The 18903-nt window shown below is 39.7% G+C and overlaps 1 protein-coding gene across 1 annotated transcript in view; it reads left to right on the top strand.

Moving 5' to 3' along the window:
- Positions 1–246: 246 nt before the first annotated feature.
- Positions 247–18903, top strand: part of PREX2 (phosphatidylinositol-3,4,5-trisphosphate dependent Rac exchange factor 2) — a 126411-nt gene continuing 107754 nt past the window's right edge. Inside the window, exon 1 of the mRNA XM_087706967.1 lies at positions 247–743. Coding sequence (XP_087563093.1) covers positions 603–743 — 141 coding nt within the window. The 5' untranslated portion in view covers positions 247–602. The remainder of the gene's footprint in view (positions 744–18903) is intronic.

The raw sequence follows: 18903 nt of genomic DNA, 5'->3' as shown, positions 1-18903 counted from the left end.
ACTGACTTAATACACCAAGAAGAGTACATTCAGAGTCAGAATTCAGAATTTAAACTCATCTTGTTTAGAGCACTTTAAAGTTGCAGCTCTTCAGCCGAGAGATCACCAATTAGCGCAAAACAAACTCCAGCGCACACAGGCTTGTGTGTCAAACAGGCCACTGTTGGCACGCAACCATTCCCAAGGTTGGGCTTCCTTTTCTTTTTCCTGAGATTTGGCGCGAGCGACGGAAGGGCTCGGAGTCACATGGATGCAACGCGTTTGATTAACGTCCAAGGGCTGATCCTGCTGCGATCCTGCAAGCCTCTTTGCTCCACGGAGGAGGCCGCTCATTTCCTACAGGCAGAGTCCTTCTTCCTTACTGGAAAAAAAGCTCTTACTGGTGGGCGGGAAGAGGAAAGTTGCTGCAGAGCCGGGGAGCCTGTCTTAGTCCCTGAGATGCCCTTTCCTTAAAGGAAGCGCGCGGGCGCTTGGACTGTTTTATTTTCTGAACTTCGTCCGGGAGGGCGGATAGTGGGGGCCTTTTCCCGACTCCTGCCGGCCGCCTTAAGGAGAAGAGAGAAAAGTTCTAGCGGCGCTTGTTTTTGGGGAAGAAAGAAATAATGACAGAGGAAAGCAAAGGGGATGGGAAAGGCGAGAGCGGGAAGGATCCGGAGAAGCAGCTACGCCTGCGGGTGTGCGTTTTGAACGAGTTGCTGAAGACGGAGCGCGACTATGTGAACACCTTGGAGTTTTTGGTGTCGGTGAGTTACATCTCTCTCCCTTCCCCCCCCCCGGCCTTTTCCTAGCTTGCTATGCACAAAGAATTGTGCATAGCAAGTATGTATGCCCCCTCCCCCTTCTCCCCTTTGCCAAGCTTGTCAGCCGAGAGCGGGATAATGCGAAGGTAATAAATCTGCAGAGTCTACTAATGTGAAATGAAAAGATGCCGCTTTGCCATCCCTTTGAGGCGTCGAGGCCAGCAGCGTTTGGAAAGGAGCGCATATCTTAAAAGCGCATCTTGGATTTCTGGTGGCCGTGGACAGTCTGACTTGATGTGTAAACAGGAAGAAAAAAAAGTAACGCTTGGAGCAAACAAGCTGAAATCTGGGCTTCCTACAAAAGGCCATTTCCTAGCAGATAACTTCGGAGCCTTAAGGCGGTGAAAAAGAAAATCACGTTTGCTGAGTTTTCAGAGGTGTTAACTATCGAAGTTTCAACTTTAAAGTCTCTATATTGTCCTGTGCTCTGGTAGGGGATAACCAGAGAAAGAGTAAAAGTACAAAGGAGGTGGTTGATCTACACAGCATCTATGCAATATTAAAGCCACATGTACTGTAGCATTTTCCCTTTCTTCTCTTATTCCCCTTTGAAATCTTCCTACTCAAATCTTTTGGTAATGGTTGGTGACTGATTATTGAGGAAAAATAACATGGCAGGGAAATGCACTTAATTTACTGAACCCATTTAAGTTAATGCCACTTAAGATGGCCCTTTGTACTTAAGTCTATGTGATTATTGTTTAATGATACTTAAAAATACCATTTTAATAGGTTTACTTTGATTAAGTCTGGGTCCACCTCTGAGGTTTAGATGCGCACACATCACAGTAATCCAAAATTTATGTTTTAAAGTTTTGGATTAATGTGTGAATTTAGACATTGTATTTTACACTTGCAATTTAATCATATATAAGTCAGTTCACTTATTTGATTTACTTTGTGAACAAGTCTGAGTAAGTGTTAAAAAAAGATAATTTTAAAAACATTGATTTTATGTACTCCCTGGACAGTTTGTTTTTCTAGAATCAATATAATAGATAGAATATGGTTTTGCATATGGATAAAGTTGTCTGTTTCTTGGAACAAAGATAATTTCAGGATTATATAAACATCAACTACATTATCTTCCAACTACAACATCTTCAGGACTTATTAGCTGCATAATTAAGAAGTAATCAAGTTATCTGGCTGGTTTTGTAGAGTGCCTGCCATAATAGGTTTCACATTTTTCCTCTTCCTCCTCCCTGCTTCATCCTGTCTGAAAGGGAAATATTTCAAATAGCAAACTTCCTGTTTAGTTTTCTGGTGTATGTGAACTTTCTGCTGATTATCATGTGAGAGAAAATGCTTAGCTTGTCTGCTGAAAATAACATGAAGTAAAATATGATCTATAAAATAACTTTGAAGTTAATTTTGGTAGACTATGTACATCAATACAAATTGTACATCTAATTGAAAACATTCAGATTTGTCATTTGGTTTTACATGAAAGTTACTTTCGAGGGTTGTTTCTACTGGGATGAACATCGAAGCCCAGCTTGTTTTCACTGGATTTACATATTACACATCCTGATCTATTTCTTCACATTGTTTCTCTCATTTCATAGCTCTGTATCATAGGTTATACGTGGTCCACCACAGAGGTGGGTTGTTCCCGGTTTGGCCTGGATCGGGAGAACCAGTAGTAGCGGTGGCGGGAGGCTCCATCCATCCACCTGGAAGCTTCTGTGTAAGTGCAGAAGTGTAGCGCATGCACGCGAGTGAACCAGTAGTAAAAAAAATAGAAACCCACAACTAGTACACCAGCCCCAATTTTGTAGCTTCTAGACATTCTTCAAAATCACACAAATGAAATTTGGCACAGAAAGTGCCAAATTTTAGCACCATAGTTTCTCAACTTTTTCATGCAAAATACCAAATGTGTATAAGACTTAGTTCAACTATTTTACCATTCAAACTGTTCAGCCTTGCCTCTAACAGGGCAACTCTTTCATCCGTCTAGAGACACGAGTGCTCATGCACTCTTCAGCCACTTAGAGGACAAACTGAATTACAATGCAGATAACAGATTAACAGAGTTGGAAGGGACCTTATAGGTCATCTAGTCCAACATGCCCCCCTCCCTCCGCTCAAGCAGGAGACCCTACACCATTTCTGACAAATGACAGTCCAATCTCTTCTTGAAAGTCTCAAGTGATGAAGCCCGCACAACTTTCGAAGGCAGGCTGTCCCATTGGTTGATTGTTCTCACTGTCAGAAAGTTTCTCCTTATTTCTAGGTTGAATCTCTTCTTGGTCAGTTTCCATCCATCATTTCTTGTCTGGCCTTCAGGTGCTTTGGAAAATAGCTTTGTGGCAGCCCCTCAAATATTGGAACACTGCTATCATGTCTCCCCTGGTCCTTTTCTTCACTAGGCCAGCCATGCCCAGTTCCTGTAACCTTTCTTCATATGTTTTAGTTTCCAGATGCCATGCCCTCTTCCATCCCATTTTGACCAATAGCAATAGCAATAGCAATAGCAGTAGACTTATATACCGCTTCATAGGCCTTTCAGGCCTCTCTAAGCGGTTTACAGAGAGTCAGCATATTGCCCCCAACAATCTGGGTCCTCATTTTACCCACCTCGGAAGGATGGAAGGCTGAGTCAACCCTGAGCCGGTGAGATTTGAACCGCTGACCTGCTGATCTAGCAGTAGCCTGCAGTGCTGCATTTAACCACTGCGCCACCTTGGCTCCTGGACCAGTCCATCCATTATTACTTTCTGCTCATTTTAATGGTCAGCTTTTTTTCATTTTCTATCCTCCATGAAATGATCAGACCAATTTTCTTCTTTTGTATCTTTTGAAATCTCTTGCCCACATCACGAAACACATACAAACCATAATTTGGTTAGATTTGGTATGTTTGGTATGTTATGTGAACTCAAGCACTGTGATTTCTAAACCATAGTTTATGGATTAATGCACAAGTTTTCAAACTTTATGCTGCTTGGATCCCCTCAAATGAATACATATATGGCTAATAGTACTACTCCAATTATGTCTACTACCAATATTTATATGGATATCAATAGCTCTTGGAAGAATTACACTTTCTCCAAATGTGTGAACTTTTTGGCACTATACTTTAGAAGGCTCAAATGCCAATTCCCATCAGTTCCAGTCAGCTGGCTGGAGATGGTGGGGTTTGAACTCCTTCCCATATCAGGCAGTAAGCCAATTAAAGGAAAAAACTTCTGCTTAAGCCTTGTTCCTGGAGAGGCCAGTTAGTGTATAATGACTGGCTTCTGCTTTGCCTTCTTACATTCTCTGTTTGTGTGTTTGGTGTCCCTCTCCTGACCCTCCCCCCTAGTCCTGCTGGGACTTTGATCCCTCAGACCACTGAGTACCTTGAGGCAGGCATGGTTAGAGATGACTGATGGGTCTTTGTGAGTTATAGAAGAATTGTCTTGTTGTGATGGTGGTGGCGACGTTAGAGATTTGTGTCTGGACCTGGAATAAAGCATAGCAGAGTAGGATGGGAAGGGAGGACCTGAGTGGAGCAAGCAAGGCCAACTTGATGGTTGATGGGCAGAGAAGGATATGACAGCAATTCAAGGATGGGCCACGTGCAGGCATATCAAATTGCGATTTAAAAGCAGTCCTGCCATCTGGCACTCAGTTTCTACCCTCGGTGTCTGCCCCTGGCAGCTAGATCTTCAACGACCTTGGACTTCACCTGTTGCTTTTGAATGCCAGTTCAGTGTATAAGAAAGCTGCCCTTATCCATGATTTTATTTTGGAGGAGAGTGCCAATTTGTCATATTTTACTGATATCTGATTGGGCCCTCCTAGGTTTAGAACTCGATACTGGCAGGAAGAGCAGGATAAGAGGGAGTGAATGTTGTTATCTGTGAGTTTCAGAGGCTTTCGGAGGCTCTCCTCCACAGATAAACTGATGGGAGGCATTCTGGTTGAAGTTGGGATTCTCGTGGCCTATCACCCTTCATGCTGCCCCTAGCAGCATCTTGGCCTGAGCTGTTGGATTTTGTTCATGGGTAGGCCATAGTCCTACAGGTTATTGGTGCTTGAACTTGCCATCTGGGGCAAGCTCAGAGGTTTATGCAGTTTAGGCAACTATGGAACAGTCCTACATCATTCGTAGCCAGACCCACATGGGAGGCCATACAATTATATCTGGTTTTTGTCTTGAGATAGCTTTTGTCTTGGGACAGTGATCTGGCAGTGTAGGATATTAGCATTAGTCTTTTGTCATAAACAGATAACCTTCTGGCTGCTTTTCAGCATCCTTCACCCCTTCCTTCAGGAAGACAGGGCCCATTTGATCAGTCCACCCCAAGAGATTTCTTGACCCAATAGGATTCCAGAATAAGGTTGTCATTTTCCCTGATTTGGTTGAAGCCTTAGTTGCTGCCAGGAATGGGTGGGTAGCTAGGACTGTGGATCATACATTTCTTCTGTAGCCTTTCCCTGTTCATCAGTCCTTGGATGCACCTTGGTTTATCAAGGGGCTCTAGGAAATGAAGCACTGGAAAAGATGCCTGGAGCACCATTGGAGGAAGACTAGAAGTAAGTATGACTGGACACTGATAAAAGGCCATATTAGGGATTACCTTGTGGCCATAATGGCAGCCAAATGTCAATATTTTTCTGTCCTTATTGTGTCCACTGATAGCCATCCAGAAATTCTGTTTAGGTTAACTTAATGCCTACTGTGTCATTCTGGAGATTATTTAGGCTGTTTGACAGATAATGTCATTCAGATTTATTTTGATTTGTATGTTCATTAGCAGGACAGCCTGAGGTACCTGGGCATAGTTTGATGGTGTGATGAGTTTAAGCCAGTGATTCCTGAGGCAGTGGAGAGATTTTTCTTTGTGGTCAACCCAGCCACTTCTTTACTGAATTTGGGCCTGTTTTGGTTTGCAAAAGTGGCCAGGGAGGGGACTCACAGTTGGGTCCAGACTGTGGTGTATCAGCCTCTCTAAAGGAGGGGATGGTACCTCTTGCCTTGAAAGTGGTAATGGTTCACAGCCTTCTCAAGATGCTGCCCTTGGACCCAGTACTTTTGTACAATTACCACTGGAGGATTGGCTTTTTGAGAAAGAGAAAGATTATTGGGAAGTTGGTCAGTCTTCAGCTAAGGAGAACCCTGGAGGAAATGGGTTATTTAGGCCAGTTTCATTCAGGTTTCAGGCTGAAATTTTGTATTGAGACAACTCTTATTGATAACATCTGACAGTTGGGATGAAGATCTCTTTGATCATTAGCCTTCAGTACCAACAACCATGGTACTCTTTGCAGACACTCCATGGTTGGGAAATGGAGGTAATGTTTTATAGTCGTTTTTTTCTCTTGTCTGGGCCAGTTACAGTGGCTGTTGGTTGGGAGAGCATAGATCCCTATTCTGACCCCCCTTCCTCACTCGTTAACAGACGACAGGCAGACAAACTCAAAAGGAAAGAACTTTATCAGTCCTCGGCTCTGACTGGCTGCGAGCCCAAAAATAAACATAAATAAAGTCTCTGACAAGATAACAGAATGCAAAACAAAACTCTTACAAATCAATTCACTTCTCCAAGTGTCTCCTTGAATCCAGGTTACAGAAAGCAAATCACTTCTCCAAGTGTCTCTCACAAACAAACCACGACCGATGATCAATGAACATTGAATAACGAATGAACGTTGACTCCTGCAACCAGGGCCTGGCACCATCCATCCTTTTATCCCCAGAAGACGCCACTAACAAGCCCCAGCTGCATTGTTAATCTTGCATCCCGAAAAGACTCACAGGAGACTTCTGCTGAGTCCAACAGATCCCTCTCCTGGTCCCTCCTTTGTGGAATTCTGTAAATTTCTAGTCTCTTTATCCACTCCTTTTCAATATCTACACAAAACCATAGAATAAAGTCATACTGTGCTTTAGGTTTGGTATCATCAGTATATTGATGATACCCAAATACAACTTTCAACTCTGGGCCAGAATCTTAAAAGCTGTCAAGATTCTGTCTTAATGCCTGGAGATTACGTGGATTTGGATGGGAGGAATTTTATCCAATTCATTTGATTGTTGTAAGCCGCCCAAATTTGTTGAAAGTGGAGCAGCATACAATGCATCCTCACCCTCATCATCCTGTTGGCACCAATGCTTTCAAGAGGCAGTGGTTGAGGCATTTTTCTTCCTGTGCACAAATTCACCCTATGAAATTCTTTCTTCCCAACTTTGGGTCTTCTTTAAAAGAGCAAATGTTTCAGGGAGGAGAAGGTAGGGGATGGGGAGAGCATTCTGAAGAGGAAGTAGCAAAAGAAGGAGTGATGGAAGGGAATGGAAGATAGCCGAAGGAAGCTGAGACAACTCTGAAGGCTGGGAATGTGTAACTTGTTTTCTTCCTGATATTCTGATCATTCTAGTTAGATTCAAAGCATAGCAAACAATCAAGCAGGTGCAATGACCCTCCTGAGAGGGAATGGGATGTAATCCTTGTAATTTCTTGAGAAAAGTTAGGGAATCTGCTACAGGGGAAATGTACTTCCTGAAATAAAAATATGCAGGCCCTTTGCTATATAAGGAAAATGACTATGTCACACTTGGAAACCTCTGAGGCTCTTAAAGAACTCTGAAACTTATATGGGTGGCTAAGGAAGAGAAATTGGGAGACGTGTGTCTAGCATGAGAAGTGGTAAAACTGGAGGAGGTTGAAGTACCAAGGCAGCCTGGGGTGGGGGTGGGGAGAAGAGACCTTCTCTTGGCTCATGGTACATTGGGCTCTCTGATGATATGGAGACTAAGTTTGTTTGGGCCCTAAACAGATTCTGTCTGTTGCTTCTGCCATCTAGAACTTCATGCTGCTGAAAGCTGCTGACGATGATGCTGAGCAAATGTGCCATTTTTGGCAGCAGTTAAAAAAAGTGGAGACTTTAGTGCAGGGCTACCAAACTCCTGGCCCGTGGGCCAGATGTGTCACATGTTGGCTATGCCCACGCCCAGTTTAGCGAAGGAGGAAAAAGTCCTGATATGTCACATGACACTGCCATGAAGACATGAGTTTGACACTACTGCTTTAATGCCTTGCTAGCTTCTCAGCTCTGAGGAAGTGCTTCTCAGAGTGCTCCTCATTCTTCTCTCCTCCTCATTTCCTTTGTATTGGCTATGTGCCACATGCTATTGTCTCTTGCTTTCTTTCGGATCAGAGCTCTGCGGAACCTGCAATCTCTGTCTCTTCCCTTCTGACCCATCTGGACACCTAAAAACTCACAACCCCTCGAGGGGGGAGGCATAGGACCTTCCCCCAGGGGATCATGTTCCTGTTCTGACCAAGCTTCCCAAACACAACATACCCTCTGACATTAGCTCAAAAGATTCCTTTATTAGGAGTGCTGGCAGCCCCGGCAAAAAGTTTCTCTCACAGACTAACAAGTCCATCCGACCAGAAGAAGAATAGTTGTCTAACACATCTATTCATCTCCATCCCCTGCCTTTTATCCTAGGGTGGGGCATCGCTAGCAGCGGTGGTTCTTGCTTCCCCAGGATTGCCCCACAGCTTTCCACTGCTCTCCTCTGCCTTCTGCGCAGCTGTTCCTCCTCTTCGTCATCAACCACCTCCAGTCCTGGGGACTGTTGACTCTCCATCTGAGGGCTGATGGCTGGCCCGGGCTCCGCCTCTGTCTCTCTGCCATCTCCATCCCCTCTTCCCCCTCGGAGCTCCCAGGTTGCCCTAATGCTGACCCTGACTCTCACTCCTCCTCCGATTCGGTTGTTGGAGGGGCCGGTGGCTGACAGGCCACAATACTTCCACAGTTTGAGAATCCCTGGAATAGTATCATATGAAGCCAAACAATTATAACTTATTCAATTCATTTTACTTATGAAATCATAGCTAACTTGTCTATAGTTTAGTGCAGTGCTTGCCATTGTATAATGAAGCTGTTGAGGTAAGTTTACAGCTCTTGTGTTGATAGTAATAGTATTAATAGTAGTAGTAGTAGTAGTACCATATTTGAATACAAAAAGACTACATTATAAAGGTATTCATAGATAAAGGTTCAACAGATAACTTTTAAATAAATCTTGAAAATCTAAATATACTTATTTCAATAGGTAGGACAATGATTCCAATTATTAGAGGTGAAAGAGATAAAATATATAAAACACTAAGAGATATAAATTGTTAATTTTTAAAATTCCATTCAGAACTATGTAACAAATCAGAATTATTGGATGAGAATTATAGAGGCCTTACTTCATAATATAAACCCACCACACTTAGATGATACACTAAAATAACTTATTTTCCCCCCTATTTGAGGAAGGGATTAAACAAAAAAACTTTAAAAATTGTTAGTGATAAAAATGCCAGGATTGGATGGGTTCATTTATAGAGTGACATAAAACATTTAGAGTACCCAAACTCTGTCAATTATATGAAGATATATTTGATAATGGTGTTTTATCAGTGGCATTTAGTCAGGCATATATTACAGTTATACCAAAAGCAGGTAAAGATCACACCCAGTGTGCTAATTATTATCTATTAATCGTTCAGTGATTAATGTTGATACAAAGAGTTGAACAGCAAATAGATTACAGCAAATGTTATTGTTTGTTATTAAGAAAAATCAAGCAGGGTTTATAGAAAATAATCAGTAGACAATATTAGGTTAGACTTGAATAGGCTTGAATAAAAATGAAGACCATTTTGTTATTTACCATTAGATGCTGAAAAGGCTTTTGACCAAATATATAGATAATGTATGTTTGCTATATTAAATAGAGTTGGATTTCTTTTGAAATTCATAAAGTGGATCAAGCTATTATAGAATCACCCACATCTGAAATAAAGGTCAATGGTGTTTTCTGCTACTTTTCTGTTATTTAAAGGAACTGAACAACAATGTCGGCTTTTACCCTGGCTCTTTTATATTTATTTTGAACCCTTGGATTGTGCTATTAGACAACATAGAAATTTAAGGACTAGTACATAATTTAGTTGAACATAAAATGGCTTTATTTATGCATCGCCGGAAGAATTGACGGCGAGCGTAACGAGAAGGAGTAGGCTCGTAATGTATCTTAAGTTTGGCCAAGAGCAAGTCCAGAGGCATGGTGTGCACAGGCCTAGGGGCTGATAAGGCTCGTGCAGTGGCAAACATTTCGGGGCCACAGTAGTGTAGAAAAACGCCCCTCTTCCTTCCCTCAGACAGGCTGTTCAGGTCGTGAGCCTGTAAGAAGACCTCGAAGCATTCAAGGAACACATCCCACGATTCCGCCTCAGGACGGAATGCGGCGAACACAGAAGTGGCTGCAATGGCGGGGACATGGTCCATGTCACTCATCCTCGTCGCCAGTTTTATGTTCACAGACAACGCAGGAGAGGGTTCCTCAAGAGTAGTTTATTGCAACTAGAACAACTGACAAGAACAGAAACGGAACAGAACACTGCCCGCCTGACAGCTATTTATACTCATAGCTGTCAGGCGGGGAACCAATCGGACGGCGGTAATTCTCCCGCCGGCCGGCAGCCACGCCAGAACCAATCGGATCTTCTTCCGGCTCTGGCTTCGGCTGCCGGCTGCGTCTGGGAGGATCCCAAGGACCATCTATAAGGAGCCATCTGGACTATTCCAATTCCTTTCATCAGCTCCACTTTCCACCATTATAGTTGGTTCCACTAAAAGCAAAAGTGTTTTAGTCTGCCATTACTCCTTGGAAGTCTCAAAAACTAAACCTAATATTGTCTTGAATACCTAATATATACTATATGACTACTGGATACCATAAATTCTGTGTGTCATAGTTAATAGACTGACATTGCAACGTTGGAAAGATAAATATATGGCCCCATTTATTTAATGGACTGAAGACCTGATTATACTTGCTAATTTTGAGTGGATTGCTTATAGATGGAGGCTTTGTATGGATATGTGTAACAAAATATAGGTCTCGTTTACATAAAAACAGTAGGTTAAAAATGATAGTTACATAAGTGTAATGTAATATATATGTGTGTGTATATGCACAAATTGCAATTGACAATTATATACATAATTTTAATTGTTTACTGTTAAATGACACTATATATTTAAATTTTTAAATTTTAAATTTTGTTTTTATTTACTTATTTTTAATCATTTGTTATGGGTTTTTTCGATAATATACAGTATGTACCTTTGTGTTATGTTCATTTATTTTTTTTCATTTGTTTTCTTAATTAAAAGCAATACAATTATTTTAAAAATGTTTTCAATGTAAGAAACAATGTCTTATTTTTTGCTTCATGTTTTTAAGGAAAAGCTCTTGTTAGAAGAAAAAATATAGGGGACAGTAAACATTTGCTAAATGTATTCTAAAAAACACTTCAAAGGGAAAATAATTTGATTGTTTATTTGCTACTCTAGGTCTGTGAAGTTGTGTGAATATAGCATAAAGCTAGAGTGGGTTAAAAGAGATTAGCATGTCACAGGAAGTCTGTACTACAATTAGGGAAAATTAGCTTGAATCCAAAACAATCATGTTTTAGGTTAAATTCTCCCGGTAAGCCATGTTACCTGAACATAGGAAATGATTTATTCTGTTGTTTATTTTTATATTTATTATTTCACCATGTATATTTTATATTTATTATTTCAAAATTTCAACATCTCAAGTTAAAAAAACATCAGCAAAAATCAAAATACAATATACGAACACATAAAAGCATATAAAAACTATATGGGGTTAACTCCTTACTATTGCAGAGAGTAGATAATCTACAAAAAAAAAAGTCTGATTTAGCATTGTTTTAGCTTTTCACACATGCAAGTGCTATTTCATTGTCATAAGGGTCGTAATGTGGACAGAGAAAGAATGCAGATGAGCAGACTTTTTCTCACTGCGTTTAGGGTAGTTTTAAGGGACTTTTCTCCCCCAAACAAAACAAAACCAGGAAACCTTTCCTTGTGTTTGTTGGGCTTTCTGCCAAGATAGATGCTTCCTGTTAAATTGCTTACCATCTAATGCTGGTTGAGTATTTATGCAGGAGTAGTGTTAGACTGGGCCAAAATAGTCATGTGAATGCAGCTAGTGGATACCTAAGTAACTAATGAAGGGACGCGGTGGTTCAGTGGTTAAGACACTGGCTTGTCAATTAGAAAGGTCAGCAGTTTGGTGGTTCGAATCTCTACTACCGTGTAATGGAGTGAGCTCCCGTTACTTGTCCCAGCTTCTGCCAACCCAGCAGTTCGAAAGCACGTAAAAATGCAAGTAGAAAAAATAGAAAGCATCTTTGGTGGGAAGGTAACAGCGTTCTGTGCACATTTGGCATTTAGTTATGCCAGCCACATGATCAGTGAGACTTCTTTGGACAGCGCTGGTTCTTCAGCTTTGAAATGGAGATGAGCACTGCCCCCTAGAGTTGGGAACGAATAGCACATATGTGCGAGGGGAACCTTTACCTTTTTAAAGTAACTAATAGTCAAGATGACTTCTGCCATCTACAAGTTTATGTGAGCCACATATACATTTATATTAAATTAATTGTAAGAAGCATATTGCTTTCTGTCAGTATCATTTGCATCATTCACATTTTCTGCCCTGAATATTTCTTTGAAAGGTGGATATCAATCAAATGAATAAAATGTCCTAGAGCAGGCAAGATAAGCTTTCAATCATTCTTTGTGCTTCCCAGACTATTTTATTGCCTCTATTTGTGATTCATATTAAAAGCTGTTCCTCGCAGCTCCTCTGAAATACTATCCACTGGTCTTGGAATCTTTTGCAAAACTATACTAACATCTTAAAAAATGTGGCTCTCATTGTTGATTATTATCTTGCCACAGGAAGTATGCTGTCAAAATGTGGCACTCTCATATACAAAGGAGTTAAGGAAAAGGGCTGATGAATAGTCCAAATTTATTTCTCTCTCCTTGCAGCAAATGTCATGAGACAGGAGGAAAACCAATTCCTGACCAAGACACCAATTTCTGTCTTTAATGTGGAACGATGGGAAGATAAATTTAAGGGAGGCTTAAGTTTTTGAAAACTTCAAATTATGTAGATAAAAAAGAGGCATAAGAGATTTTACATTTCTAATTTTTATCTTAGGACCTCATCATAGTGCACCAGAGGTGGTATTCAGCAGGTTGTGACCAGTTCTGGAGAACCGGTAGCGGAAATTTTGAGTAGTTTGGAGAACCTGTAAATACTACCTCTGCCCCCATCTATTCTCTGCCTCCCAAGTCCCAGATGATGGGGAGGAAATGGGGATTTTTCAATAACGTTCTCCTGGAGTGGGGTGGGAATGGAAATTTTACAGTATCCTTCCTCTGCCATGCCCACCAAGCCACATCCACAGAACCGATAGAAGTTTTTTGAATCACATTACTGTAGTGCACGCTTGCAGCCTGTAGTCTGACATTTAGAAGCTTTAATTTCCCAGTTCAAAACAAATCACTACTCCTACTTCTTCAATTCTAGTAGCCCATTCAAGCTTGTTCAACCAAAAGTTCTGTTGCTCTTTCCCTGAGCTACAGGCAGAAATAGTTGTGTCAAGTCCCTTTCAGCAGAATATGACCCAGAAAGAAAGATTCACATTGTTTCATTAATTAAGCTTATTGACAAGTAGATTAGTTAATATAAGAATATTGGAAGTTGAATAATATGGGTAGTCCTTGACTTTTGACCACAATTGAGTGCAACATTTCTGTTGCTAAGCGAGACATTTCTTAAGTGAGTTTTGCCCCATGTTATGATCTTTCTTGTCACAGTTGTGAAGTGAATCACTGCACTTGTTAAATTAGTAACAAGGTGGTTAACTAAGTCCAGCTTCCCCATTGACTTTGCTTGTCAGAAGGTTGCAAAAGTTAATTGTGTGACCCTGGGACACTGGAACCATCATAAGTATGAGTCAGTTGCCAAGCATGTGAATTTTGAACACGTGATTGTGGGGATGTTGCAATGGTCGTAAGTATGAAAAAGTTTATAAGTCACTTTTTTCAGTACCATTGGGACTTAGAATGGTCACTAAATGAATTGCTGTAAGTGTAGGACTACCTGTACTCTAATACTCATTTACTAATGAATTCATTCAGGCAGAATATCTATGAGCGATGAACTTCTTTCCCAGAATGCAAAATCAAAGGACCAACCATTTTTTTTCTCAGATAAGACTGATATTGAAACATATGGGGTTTTTGGGGGAAATATTTAACAGAATTAAGTATTTTAGTTTAATTTAGATTAGTTTGTAATATTTAATTTAGTTTAATTTAGATTAGTTTGTAATATTTACATAATTTTGATATCTGAATAAGAGATTACTTTTTCTGGTAATGTTTAAAAGCTTTTTAAATGTTTTACAATGTTTAATTGTTCGGGGAGTGATGAAGCAAATTTGGGCTAAATGGAAAGGGCATTATATAAGTATGCTGATAAATATTATAGTTAAATTTTACTGCACCTTTAATAAAAAATATTGAAAAAAGATTAAAATTTAAAGATACTTGTGTTCTTTTCCTAACCAGAGAGTCAGCCCCAGACATCAGGAGAGAAATTTGCAGCAAATCTTTTTAATTCTGGGTGATTCAAAAACTTGCAATTTTTTTAATTTGTTTAAAACATAAACCCATCCCGCAATAACTTGTTTGCTTTTTGTTTCTCAGATGCTGCCAAGATGTTGATTGTTTGTGTGAGTATTTGTGTAGTTGTATATTGTTGCCAGCCAGGTGTTGCTATAGTCCATGTAGCAGTAGGATGATTCTGCATCTTAGGGGATCTTGTTGATCCCTGCTTCAGTTTGATGACACTGCTGCCTTCCTTGGGATTTTCCACATATGGCTGAATGTTAGGAAAGTTAGAGCGGAAGGCTGGAACTTCCTCTGCTGTTTGGCATGTTCAGCAGAGACAACCTAACATGACGATGGGGAGTGTCCAGAAGGGTGCTGAGTTACTGTTTTCAGGAGGAGAGCAACTTTGTTTGCCTCCTTTAGGCTCCAACTCTCATCCTTTCTAGACAATAGAGAGGTTGAGCCCATTGAGGAAAGAGTGACTTGCACACAATGCACTGTCTTTTCCCTCCCTGGTCTAAGAGACAGGCGTTGGCTTTTACTACACCAAATGAGGCAGATGTCTGGTTTCCTAGCATTAGCTATGTCCTCTTTTTTTACCTTGCTGGTGGCCATAGTAAGCAAGGAATCTGAGTTGTACAAATTGGCCAAGGAACTATAACAGGAGCAATATCAGCTCTCCAAAATGTATCTCATGACGTAATGGACAAAAGAGGATAGGTGGCAACCTGTCCTTCCATAGTCCACTCTTGGAAGGGACTTGTTGGGCTCTATTCCAAATGCACATGGGAGGGATTCACCAAGCCCATGATTAAAAATAGCTTGACAAATAGGCTAGTAGTGAATAATGAAGTCCAGATTGGAGGGCTGTTTCCAAGAAAATAAATAATGATTTCCATTAGGTTGCATAAGTCCAAGTTGACCTATGAGAACTTTGCTCATCAATGGATTTAGAAAGTAGATGGTATTGTAGCTGATTTGCAGATTCAGATTCAGGAGATAATTTTGCAAGCAGTCAGCCTCTCCATTATCACTGAAAATAACTGCTTCCTAGCTGGACCATGGAAAGGCTGTTAAAAAAAAATAGAAAATCTCTATTTTGATGTAGATAGGCATATGCTGTATAAGAGATAGGCTGTTCAGTATAACTCTTAATAACAGTGTCAGGATCAGTAATGAAGTCCACAGATGATAGCACACAAGAGACAAGATGCATTATTCCGTGACAGTATGCAAGCTGATCTGTAAAACAAATGCATTTGTGTTGATGGGGTTATTCTGAAAAATAGATGTTTTGAGAGAGAGTTATCAAGAGAATAATAAATAACACCTTTGTGAACAGAAGTATTTTCCCCTTTGCCACATGAATTATTAAGGACACAGAGGTTTGCAAATAACACAGAAATGGAGGACCAAATTTGTTATGTTAATACAATGTATTTTTTTAATCTATCAAGCCTTTTTCCTAATTTAAATCAAAAGGTAACTTGGAATTAAATTTACATTATGTATATTATTTATCTGTGTACATGTTCCATATCAACATTCTATAAACATTGTTCATAAAAGTATGAATAATTTGTATGGTAATTGATGACTACATTATAGTTTTCAAAACTTCACCGTGTTTTGTGACTGTTTTAAATGGAGAGGAAGAACTTCAGATGGCTGTGCTATTTGATAAGGTTGTGTGATTTCCTTTTCCTTTACTCCATAACATGCCATTTGTATGGCAGATGCATCTTGTAAATATAACGGAAGTTGAGGCACAATGACCATAGAAAGTCAAAATCTCTTCCATTTGCTTCTAGTTTGTACTATTCTTAATTTGTCTATTGTGCGTGTGGGAAAAATATGAATGAATATTTGGTGACTCAGAATTAAGTTTCAGTAGCACCACCTGTTTTCTATATCAAATTAGAATTAGTTGTTTTTCTTCCTTAAAATAAAATAAAATTAATTTTATGCAAAATAGGATCCATTTATTCTTAACCTTGGGTTGTAGTTCAACTAGAAACTGACAAACATTAGGCTGAGCCAGTGATAGTCCAAATTAATAATCTTGCACATTATTTCTTTCAAATTCTCTGTCTGTCTGTCTGTCTGTCTGTCTGTCTGTCTATTTCCAGTGTGACTAGAATACAAGTATGCATGTCTCTGTGTGGTTTTTTAAAAACAATGTTTACAGGTAGTGAACCTGAACCATTAGTTCAGCGGCTGTTCAAACTTGAGACCATGTTGAATGACTGCTACTTATGACCAATTCTTGAAGTTCCACTTAGTGCAGAACCCCATGGTCATATGATACTAGTCTGGGTGTTGGGAAACTGGCTTATACTTTTGACATTGTAGCAGTTATGTGATCTCCATTTGTGACATTACCTGCTAGCTTCCCACAGTTAAGGTGAATGACCACTGAAGTCATAAATTGTTCAGATAAGTCTCTCGCACCTAGCAGCAGCCACTCAGCAGGCCTCAAATCATTTTTATGTGCAACTACATATGTACCCTTCCTCACCTGGCAGCAGCTAGTTCCAGACTGCTTGTTTGTGCGTGCCACTTACCTGCCTCCTGGCTGTTTGTGAACCGCCTGGGACTTGCAACGTTCTGCCACCTTCACCACTGACTTTGGTGTTGCATGCTGCAGAAATTGTGAGATGGTCTTTGATTAATGACCCACGATTCTTGCTTAACAATGGCAACAGGGATTGCTTAGCAACAGATATTCCAATTATCATTATTAAGTGAGGATTACCTGCTCAAATACCCAGCACTAAAATCTATTACATAATACTGCAATTGGGATTTAAATTATTATAGTAGTCTTGATACAGTAAAAGAAATTAGAGATTTTGATACATTGGAATGAGTAAATGTATTTTCAGGACATAGCAAGTCTATTGACTAAATTACTGTAAAATGGGTTAATGGATTAGGGAATTAACTAGAAAGGATGCAACTTTTACATAGTGCTCACAATGTAGTTTGCATTCTACAGCAGGGCTGTTAAATTTGTGGCCCATGAGCCGGATACGTCATGTTCTGGCCACGCCCAAGCTCGGTTTAGCGAAGGGGAAAAAGTTGTAATATGTCACATGACGCCACCATGACTATGCATGTTTGATGCCCATGTGCTACAGGTCCATTGAGAGAAATTTCAAAAATTAAGAGAACAATACGTCTCAAACAGTTGACAAATCTGTAGTTTCTTCTTGTCTTACGCAACCAGTAATCCTTGCTGCCTTCTAGACATGCAAGCCTGGGGTTTAACGAATTGAAAAGAGATGCTTTAAGAAGTACTTAAAAGATAAGAATCTTTTTAAATATCTTGGAAAGGGGGGTACTACAATTAAAATCTTTAGAGGTATTAAAAGAGGAGAAGGTAGTTCAAACATGGTTCCAGTATGGGCAATTACAGGCTAGGTGGAAAATAGATCAAAAAATTGGTTTTATTCAAGTTGAGGATAATCTGTTTAAACAAATAAGAGATCAAAGCTTAATGCATATAAAGAGGATATATAATGTATTAATACAGATGGATTCGGAAACAGTTAAAGATTGTATGATAAAGTGGGCTCAAAACATTGAAGAACCAATAATGCTGGATACATGGGAAAGAATCTGGGTAAGAAATGTGAAATTTACACAAGCTCAAAACCTGAGAGAAAATTTTTATAAGATGTTCTATAGATGGCATTTAGATCCTAAAAAGCTGGCTTCTATGTATCCGAACTTACAGCCTAAATGTTGGAGATGTGGCTCTCTCGATGCTACATATTTTTATATATGGTGGACCTGCCAAAAGGTTAAGGCATTTTGGATAAAAATATGGTGGATTATGCAAAATATCTTTAAAAGAAGGATAAAGTTTACTCCTCAGTTATTCTTACTAGGTATATGTACTGACTTTACAGTGGTAGAGACTAACTTGATTCTGCACCTAATAACGGCAGCAAGACTGTTGGTGGCGCAATACTGGAAGAAGGAAGACTTGCCTACAACTCAAGAATGGACATTGAAAGTTACAAACTTAGCCGAGATGGTTAAAATATCGGCATATCTTAAAGATCACTCAAATGAGAGATATAAACGAGACTGGAAAAAATGGATTGACTATGTACAAAATAAATACGGGACCAAGAAATTCCAGTTAGCCTATGTTTAAGATCAGAAATGATTTAAATTGTTTAAAGTTAGTTCAGCAAGAAGAAGCTAAGGTCAATGTAGAATGTTATTAATTTCTTTATTTCTTTTTTTCTCAATAGATTTTAGACTGTGTTTGTTAAAAATCCATACCGTGTATGGGTTCTGGGAAGTCGGGGGGGGGGAAGGAGGAGGGGGGGTTGGGGGGAAGGATGGAGGGAGGGAGGGGTATATATTAGGCTAGACAAGAATTTGGTGGTAAACTAGAATTATTTTGACATACAAAAAATTGTCCTTCGATGTCTCACTGATTGAGGAATGATGAAATGTTTGTCTTAAAAGAAATAAAACTTTTTGAACCAAAAAAAGAAGTACTTAAAATAGTTTAGAATGGTTGAAACATAAACATAGATTTTCCAAACTTTGATGTTGTTGTTTTATGTTATATTATCCAAAACAT

The sequence above is a fragment of the Thamnophis sirtalis genome, unplaced genomic scaffold (genome assembly GCF_051295495.1).
Source record: "Thamnophis sirtalis isolate CommonGarterSnake01/CBP01778 unplaced genomic scaffold, rThaSir2_p1.2 scaffold_2, whole genome shotgun sequence".
Lineage (NCBI taxonomy): Eukaryota > Metazoa > Chordata > Lepidosauria > Squamata > Natricidae > Thamnophis > Thamnophis sirtalis.
This window is presented reverse-complemented; position numbering and strand designations above follow the sequence as displayed.